General features: G+C 47.6%; 1 protein-coding gene across 4 annotated transcripts in view; it reads left to right on the forward strand.

The window, feature by feature from the left end:
* LOC138492643 (tRNA (32-2'-O)-methyltransferase regulator THADA-like) overlaps positions 1 to 3,597 on the forward strand; it is a 511,604-nt gene extending 508,007 nt beyond the window's left edge. For all 4 annotated transcript variants that reach the window (XM_069619943.1, XM_069619946.1, XM_069619944.1 and 1 more), the window contains one exon: positions 424 to 3,597. In XM_069619943.1, coding sequence (XP_069476044.1) covers positions 424 to 656 — 233 coding nt within the window. In that variant the 3' untranslated portion in view covers positions 657 to 3,597. The remainder of the gene's footprint in view (positions 1 to 423) is intronic.
* Positions 3,598 to 9,735: the final 6,138 nt, after the last annotated feature.

The following is a 9,735-nucleotide window of genomic DNA, read 5'->3' on the forward strand; positions in this document are numbered from 1 at the left end:
GAGTTCAGTGGTGTGCCTAGGGAGAGGAGGAGTGTACCGTATGATGACTTTTGTTGAGAGAGGTTAGATTTTATCAACAGGTGTTTTCTGTGTGTGCCTGCAGATGCAGGGTGGGGTGAGAAGTTGAGGCACACAGTATGCACAGGTTTTGATCGTAGGGTGGGATGAAGGGTATCAGTGGCCTCTGGTGTGGTTTGAAGGCTGGCTATGTGGGATACCTGGTAAGGCATGTATGGTGGATAAGTTGGGAAAGGCAGTGGTGTGTGTTTTTGTGGCCATAGGTCTTCTGTTATTAGCTGCCCTGGATGACATGCATAGCAGACACTCTTTGGATCTCTTAAACTGTGTCTAAACTTTGAGCCCAACCTCTGAAATGCTCTTCAGGGCTTTCTATCAAGACCCCTTTTCACTTTTCTTTTGCAGATGTCACTTTTGGTCCCTACTTTATTAAGGCACTGGGGTCTCCCAAGGTCCACAGCGCCCTTGCAGTGCTGCTGACGAAGGCAGAGCTCCTGGTACATACATTGAAGGTACTGAATGATGCAAAGGCAGTGAGCAGTGTCTACACCTCTCTGGAAATATCGCAGCAGCTAGCGGCTGTACAGCAGCTGCTGGCACGCAACGGAATGATCTCTCCTTGCTCCAAGTTCTCGTAGCTTTTCATCCTCTATGCAAGGGTCCATTCTCTTTGGGTATGTTACTTCAAATGAAAATCCTATCTACCTCTGCTGGATCAAGGTCAGCACAAACGTCGAACAAAAGCAACATTTCGACAATGGCGCGGTTCCCTCACAGACTGCAGAAAAGCATCAGTGAAGAAAACGGTGGGCCTCAGCCAAGCATGATCTAAGAGAACTTTAATACTATAGACAGGTGTCAAAGAAGAACACATTGTGAAATGGCTAAACTCCAATAGGAAGAACATTGGCCCTTGCCTAAGCACCACCACAGGCAATATTGGAGCATGGCTATGGAGGGGTGCATCAGAACTACAGCCAAGTCCCATTAAAGGGTGAGAGATACATCCTAGAATTATCAAAGGGGACCCCAATAGGGGGCCTGAGGGAAAATCAGTGCCATGATCAAGTGCTATTTATTATAGGTTTTTATGGATCGCTGTTGTCATTTGGGATGATATGAGCTCTGCAGGGCTTACTGTGTTCGTATGGGTCATACCAATCAGATAACAGCATTTGGGTCCCTGTGAGACTTGGGGGCAAGGAGAGAAAGTTGTTTGACAGCTCTTGAATGGTTGATTCAGCAATAGTACATCAGGATTGGATGAGGAGTGAGCCCCATGCTGTGCTGATGGTGGTTCTTAGCCACTTAATAAGCAACTTTGGGTTAGTAGTGTGGCTTGTGTACCAGTGGATGGGTTTGGCAAAGCCAGGAAGACCACTTTGTACAAGCGGCTTTTGGAGTTAGTTTGTGTTTGATGCCTGCTCGAGGCTGTGGTCTGGTGGTTTTTCTCAGTGCATTCATTTTATTGGCCATGTGTCAGGATTTTGTACCTAGATTTCAGAATAGTGCTTTGGTGTTTTCAGAGATTGACAGTGCGCGGGCCATGTTCTTTTGATGGGAATACTGGAGCAAAGTGCTACAGAAGGATCTGTTGATATCAAGATTGGTGTTAAATTATATGACGGCATCAAAGTGAAGATCGAGGACCCAGCCAATTGTTATTGACTTGAATATCACTGTCCCTGGCAAAGTATCATAAGCAAAAACATGGAGCAAGGACCAAGCATAATCAAATGGAACATCATGATTGTGACAAAGCATAATTGAACAGCGCACTGAGGACCTCAAAGATGTAGGCATGATCCAAGGTAACATTGGGTCCATGACCTAGCATTACCAGGGGGTGCATCATAGCCAGAGCCCATTTTTGTACTGAGGTATCATTGTGGTCATGATTATTCATTATTGAAAATAACACTGGGGTAAATGCTAGACAGGCATTGTTGAAGGAAACCAGGGGCCAACATTAATGATCATGTATGGAGAATCATGCCATGACCAAACATCACCAGAGAGAAGGTCAAGGCCATGGTGAAGCATCATGGATTTCAACATCAGGGGAGTGACTAGCATCACCAAAGTGAACATTACGGCCTTGTTTAAGTATCATTGGATCATTGTGGCCTGGCCTATTCATCTTTCATAAAAAAAAAACATCAAGACCTTGATCAAGTCTAATTGAAAAGATAATCATGACACATTTAGGTCCTGGCCAAGCATCGTTGAAATGAACAGGGGGCCTGGGATGATGCATCATTCAGGAGAGCATAGGGCCATGACCAAGCATCCTTCAAGGGAGCATTAAGGCTCATGACCAAATCTATTGGGGAGAACTTCAGGGCCATTATAATATGCTGACTGATGTGCTTTAACTGCCAGGGGAAAGTGGCAAGTTTGTGCTGCCTGCATTGTATATTGTACTGTGTGCCAGTAAGGTGTCACATTTCAATACTGCATCTGCTGCAGAGTTTGGTGTCTAACCCATGACTCACAGGTTCCAATTTTGGTGCCACAGTGTGTCCTCCTCCCAAGGTCAATAATGCAGGAACTATTGGGGTGGGCAATAGTATCATCTGTTCTATGCTATGGTCTGCGACTGTGGCAGTAAGCATAGTAGAAACAAGTCTTATCTCGGTTCACTGATCATTAATAGTGGGAGTACAATACCTTGTTTGTTTTTTTCAAAAACAAGAGGATGAATATATTGTTAGCTGGATTAAGAGGAAGTTTAAATAACAACTGGGAATGATAATACCTTAATTGATATAGTGCAGAATGTTGGTTTCTCTATATGTCTCTTTAGTGTACCTGTTGGGATAACAACACTATCCTCGTTGTTGGGTATTGCGTGATAATTCTGTGGAAAGACCAGCTTAGTTTTCCTCAGAGTTAACATGGATTTAATTTGGCCTCCCTATTCAACACAAGTCCTCCTCTGAACCTGTATCTTTCTTTCCCATTTGGAATCGGCACTAGAAAGCTAAGTGTACATTGCTGTGACAATTTCGTTGTTGACTGTTGTCCATAACCCTGCCTTTCAGTCAGGGTAATCCTCCAGAATTGCTGCTGTCGGGCTCGATCAGGCACCCAGCCAAGGACACGCAGGTCTTCACTGTGGAAGCTTGCACCAAGGTTAAGCTAGGTCCAAGAGGAACAGATGATACCATCTTTTTTCCCATGCAGCTATTCGTGGTCAACAAAGCATTACGTGGATGCAGAGGAAAGCAGCAGTGATTGGTGTGATGAGGGAGGAATGACCCGCCTGGTCTGAGGTCTCCCGGGAAGCAAATGTGTTAGGCCAGCCTTGGTCGTTGAACACTAACCTAGTTTGGGGTTGAAAGGTGGGTTTATTTTGAAGGTATTATCGAAGGTTAACCCCTAGCCAGCAGTGAGACAGTTAAACACTGAGAGCACTTTTGTGGTACCCTGCCTGCCATTTTAGTTATTTAACTGGCCTTACGTTGAACATGGCCCCGATCCAGTTTTAAGTCCTGCGATTGTATTGACATTTTATCATTTGTATCAGTGCCTCTTTTAGTAGGGGCATAATTTATAATAAAAAGTACATGGTTGTGATATTGTGTTTTGGATTTTTGTGAGTATATGTTGCCTTCGTTCACAACTCACGTAGACTGTCCATTGCATGGTTAGAAGTGCAAAAAAACCTAGTAGTTAAAAACTGTTCTAATGGATACTGATTCCCTTGCAGTTTGTGTTTCTTTTGAAATGCCACAGGCAGCAGGCTGGAACCGGAGAACCTTTTTTCACATCTCGAATGGTGCCAGCCATGCCACATACATCATTGTGTGCCGCACAGAGGCTGTGCGGCTCCCACCACATATGCCTCAGGTGTGAAACATTGGAAAGCGGTTCTAGGATATTTAACTCCAAAAGTCACTTGGGCATCAATTATGTATATTTTTTCTTGAATTTTAATTTTTCCAAAATGAAAAGGCCTCACACTGGACATCGTATACAGTCAACCATGACCTCTTGATGTGGTGCTGGGAGGTCGTCATGACAGGAATTATTGTGGGGCTTGTCGCAGCTTTGTCCTCTAATGTCGGGCACTCGGTGGAAATAAAAAAGTTTATGGCTTGCTTTAAAGACTCTACTCTGCACTCAGAGGGACATTGATAGCTGGGGAGGCAGGGACAGTCCTATTGCTTGCGCTATTATGGTGAAGCACTACAGACTGAATCCTCTTCAGTAAAAAAGCATTAAGGCTCTTGCAATGGGAGTGTATCAAGATCGTCCAAGCATAAGCACTCTAACGAAATGAGTCATGAGACTGGCCTCTGGAACCGGTTGAGTCCTCATTGAGTCCTTTGTGGAGGCGGCCCCAACAAAGCCAGAGTCGGTGACGCTGCTTTCTACGTTGATGCTGGTTTCAGCATTGGAGGGATTTTGAGATGTTTGATGAACTGACACAGCAGTGTACCTACCCCAGACTGGGCTTGTTTACAGGGCCTATGCAGGATTCCGCACTCTCTCGCCATCGAAGGGGTTTATCCCTGGATGACTTTGATATTATCTATATCTGTGAGTGCTGTGGCCCGGGAATCTTTATGCAGGATCCACCACAGAATGATAATACAGATGTGGGTCTGTGTCTGCAGGATGTATGTTGATGCGAAGAGCAGGAAAGTCTTTCGAGGTTACTTTGCCAGGGGCGTAGGGGACGGTTTACGTAGCAAACATTAAGGATACACCTAATGTTTTCCCATTGTTGCCACCAGAGCGGGTGAATAGATGCTATGGTGAAGAGTATTTCCTTCAGTTTCTTTGGACTTGTCAATGCAGCCACTGTTTTGTCTAGATGCTGATTGATATGAATCGACAAAAAGAACTTAGAAGTAGACCAGGAATGTTTTAGTGTTCACAAGTTTATCATCAAAGCAGTTGAAAAGGGCTGATTTTATGTATCGTCTCCGTTTGTTTTGAGCCAAAGCGTTTCCCACTTCACTTGGTCTCTAGTATGAAAGCGGTTTTGCTTGCTAACATTCTAAGCTTTTCACCTTTTCACAATTTACAGAAATGGGGGTTCAAATGTTCACAGCGTTTTAGGACGCAGAGCTTCCCACTTCCAGAGTACTTTAGGATTCACAATGCATCCCTCTTCTGGCATCTGGCTTTTCCTAGCTCTCATCTGGACAGCCCTTTCATAGATGTATTGTATAATCTAGTTGTCTTGTACAGTGATTTCAGGACACTTTCCGTGACCCGGCGCTTTCATGGTGCACAGTATTTTTAGAGTGTGATTTTCAGGGGTGCACAGCTCTTCACGTGCCCCAAGTGACAGCATCCCTTGATTGGGTCCTCTCCAGGCTCTTAACAGAGGTAGGATCAGCATAATCTGCTCTCTGCACAGATTCTTGCGGTTTGTAACGCATGTAAGGAAGGGAACGGGTCATAGAGAACCCACCTTGAAGAAAACATGACGGATATTAAACATGCATGCACATTGATACACATGCACATGGCATTTATAAATCTACATGTAGTGGGCTTTTTTATAAATGGATTAAAACGCGGCTGTCATGGTTTGACTTTGAGAAACTGGTTTTGTAGAGTTTCAGAGGCCAGAGGGTAAATAAGTAACTGCGACCTTAGCCAATCGTCAGCTCAGCTTAAGAAACCGGAAATGGTTTTTATGGCCTGGTAGTATCGCAGAAAGCAGATTACATCTTTTAAGTGCATGGGAGCTTGACAGAGGGTTTCAGCTATATGTTTATGACCAGCAATAAATGTGGGGTGAAGCGATGCTCGAGGCCAAAGTGACTGATACTTCTGGTGATTCGATTATCAATTCAGGATGTTGCCAGGGCCTATGCATGTTGAAATTGTAGTTATTTAGATTAGAATGTTCTGGGACAGCAGTAAAGTTAGGGCAGATGTGATGGTTATCACCAGTTCAAAGGAAACTTGTTTATTCTGCTTTTCTGGAGTATCCATGCAAACCATGTGCAATTATGTTTAAGGTTAAGAGGTTTCAGGCCAGTTGTGACTCGTAATGAATTATGTTTGTATATGAATGTCTAAACATGTGCTGATGGCATGACCTCCCTGGATGAATCCCAAAGAGGGGTGTTTTATGAATACAATCTGAAGATGATAGTTAAGAGAACAATGGCCAATGGGAATGGAAGAATTAGAGAAAGATGGATTCGAGGGGATTGGGTCCTCCAACGTATTCCATATCTATGACAGGTAATCACCACAGCTGTGCTGCTTGGGAAAATGTTCTGCGTCAATGACGTCGATACGCTGTCCTCGAGGGCCTCCGTCGAGCCGACGTCACCGGATGTAATAAGTAGGACGCACGATGGCCGTAGCCTCAGTTCTGTTTTTTCCGTGAATGTGTTCGCTTCGGAGATCTCGGCGCGCCTCGGGTCTTCTGAGTTATTCTATCGGTTCTTCGAACCCGTTTGTTTGTGAAGATTTCTTGATGTCTTCGTCGTCTTCTACCCCGCGGCCGGATTTCAAGAAGTGTCGGGACTGCGGTTCCAAGATCTCGCTGATGGACCCGCACAACGCCTGCCCCTTGTGCCTCGGTGAGGACCATGCCACGGACGATTGTGACGATTGCCAGTCGTTAACATCAAAGCCATTGCGGGAGCGTAAGAAGAAGCTTTCTGTCGGTAAGGTGTCCAAGCCCGGGAAGTCAAAATCCACTGGGCTTTCGACCGACTATTCGAGGGGCAACTCTGCATCGTCGGCGTAGGTCCAGGGGGTCCCGCCATTCCTCTGCCTCTTCGAGGCACTCTCAGAAGCGCCGTCACCGGTCGCCTTTCCCGTCCTCGTCCGAGGACTCTGCCCGGCGGCGGGTTGCTTGTCCCAACAAGCATTGCTCTCCTGCGGAATGGGATTCTTTTCGTAAGGAGATGTTGGCGATTTTTCAGTCACAGGGCTCCATTCCTTCCTCGCCGTCAAAAGACGCTGGCAGGGAACGTGCTAGAGCCACCGTTCGCATGCCTTTGGGCTCGAGCGGTCGGCGCGATCACTGGGAATCTTCGAGGTCCCGGTTGGACAAGGTGGATCGCTCTAGCCATGCCCGCTCCAGGTCCCGGTCCTCGACACCCTCGAGACTGTCGGAGACTGTGAGGTCTTCGAAGAAGACGTCGACGCCATCGGCGCCATATCCGTCGAGGGACTCTCTCGAGGCTCCGCCTCCGAGGACGTCATCGACGCCATCAGCGCTGAGGCCGTTGAAGGACACGCTCGGGGCTCCGCCCTCGAGGCTTGTGTTGAAGCCATCGGTGCCACGCTCGACATCGACACCGATTCTGTCGACGCCTCAACGCCTTTCGAGGAGGCTTTATCAGAGGTGCTTCGTAGATTGGTGGAAACTTCGAGGAAGGCTTTGGCCAGGTCCAAACACGTGCCTTTTTGTGTGCCCTCATCCAGGGATTTATTCCAGCCTCTTGATTATATATCTGAGGTGGATGAAGGGTCTGATGAAGGTCTGGTTCCTGAGGAGGTTCCTGATGACCTGTCATGATCTCTGCTTCCAAAGGTCAGGGTTTTCCCAACTCCCTTGGAAGCAGATCCATAACCCAGGTTCCGAGTGCCAACCAGTCCCAATTGGGACCTTTTGGACCCAGTCCTGGCGCCAGTGGCACCAGGCTCATAAATATGCCCAGTCCCAGCGCTGGAAGCGCCGGGCTCATAATGCTTGGGTGGACTTACCTTCAGCAGACCATGCTGCTTACTTGCCTGCCAGTTGAGCCTCTGATCCTCTTCTGTTTGGAACTACTTTTCCTGTTGGGTGGGGCTGGAGCCACTCCCTAGATTCAGAACACTGGAACTCTTCTGGAAGGCAGGAACTCTTTTCTTACCAGGAACTCTTTTCTTACTTAGGCGTGGCTGTGGAAGGAGACACCTAAGCACTACAGGAGGCTATTTAAACCACACCCGGTGGATGAATCTTGCTTTGCGTTATTCTGCAACCTCTGCAGCAGAACGCTCATCGTGTCTTCTGCATCCGGTCCTGGGCCTAAGGAAAAAGGCTTACCATCCTGAATCCAGTCTTCAGCAACACCTATAAAGACAAGAAAGAACAGGTTAGCATTCCGGCATCTGAAAGGCAAAGGCTTACCATCCTGAATCCAGTCTTCAGCAACACCTATAAAGACAAGAAAGAACAGGTTAGCATTCCGGCATCTGAAAGACAAAAGTTTACCAACTCTTTGCACGCTCCGGAGGCCTTCGGCGCTGCATCCCGCATCTGAAAGACAAAACAAGGTGCGTTTAAAGACATTGGGGAACTTTAATACTCACGTGCCATTACTCCTTTCCACATCTAATCCAGTGGGTATTCCGGCACCCTGCAGCCGCTCCGAACTCGTACCTGCAAAATAAAAAGACAGTTAGAGCGCATAGTGAAGCAGGCAACAAGCGCTTACTTACGTGCTTCCAGGCGCTTCTATTCATCACACGGGCTCCATCTTCAACTCACTTCAGCCCGTCATCCGCCATCGCCGGAACCCTGCAAAACAAGAGACATCATTACTAAAGACTTTAAAGACATTTGAATGACTCGAAACTTACCGTTCGTGCAGTAAACGACGGACAGCAGTCCTCTGAAGTCAAGAGGCCTGCGCTACCTATCCAGTGAAGAAACTGGTTACAGCACCCTGCCCCGAGGCAGATGGAGAGCTCGGCATTCACTTACCTAAGGTGAGAGCGTTAACCTTTGGGGGTCTACAGGAGAGGAGAAGAGGAAAGAGATAGGGACACCCCAATAACCCCAGTTCATTAACCCCATATTTTCTATCTGCAGACATCTTACTCTACACGTCAGGCATACAGTGCACAGAGGTCCAGCCCAAAGAGCCAACCGGGTGCTACACATCACCTTTGAAGATACGGTAGTCGCCCAGTCAAGACCGGCGCCTCTGCGAGAATCAGGTGAGCGTTACAGACCTATTATCTGGTCATAGCCAGTTGGAAGACCTGCGTCAGTCTTTGCACGACGCCAGTGGTCTGGACACCTCCCCGGAGGTTGAGTTTGGCAGGCCTGAGCCGGGTACGCATGCTGAATCCTCGTACCGGCGCCTCATGTCGAGGGTGACGGAGTACTTGGGGTGGTCTGCGCCACCAGGGGATTTTCTGCAGGATTACCTGACAGATATCTTGGACCACGGTCCACCAATTGACCCAGTACTGCCATTCCATATGGCCTTACAAAGAAGGGTGGCAGCGGCTTGGACTGCTCCGGAGAGTCTACCGGCTGTGGGCAAGTCTTTGCCAAAAAAATAAGGTCCAGCCAGTAGCGACCCAGCTACTTGAATACGCACCTCACTCAGGAGAGTTTGGTGGTGCAGGCGGCTAAGGCCCCGGCAAAACAGGCGTCGTACCCTACCATCCCTCCTGATAGGGACGACAAGCGTTTTGATGGCTGGGCGAAGAAAGTGTTTTCTTCAGGTGATATGGCTTTACAGGCAGCCAACTCCGTGTGTGCCTTAGCACGCGTTTCACTCATACTCTGTGGAATTGTGTCTCTTTGGCGGCTGAAAATATTCCCGAAGGGGAGGAACGGGATGGCTTTCTTGCTCTTGTTCAGGATAGCAAGGATGCCATGTGTGAATCCGTTCAGTCGGGTCTGGACATGGCAGATTGTGTCAGCCGGTCCATGGAGGCGAGCACCGTAATGCGCAGATTTGCATGGTTGCGGAAGTCGGGGGTTTGCTCCTGATGTGCAAGCCTGGCTTC

Source organism: Ambystoma mexicanum, chromosome 10, assembly GCF_040938575.1.
Source record: "Ambystoma mexicanum isolate Mex_15411 chromosome 10, UKY_AmexF1_1, whole genome shotgun sequence".
NCBI classification, from domain to species: domain Eukaryota; kingdom Metazoa; phylum Chordata; class Amphibia; order Caudata; family Ambystomatidae; genus Ambystoma; species Ambystoma mexicanum.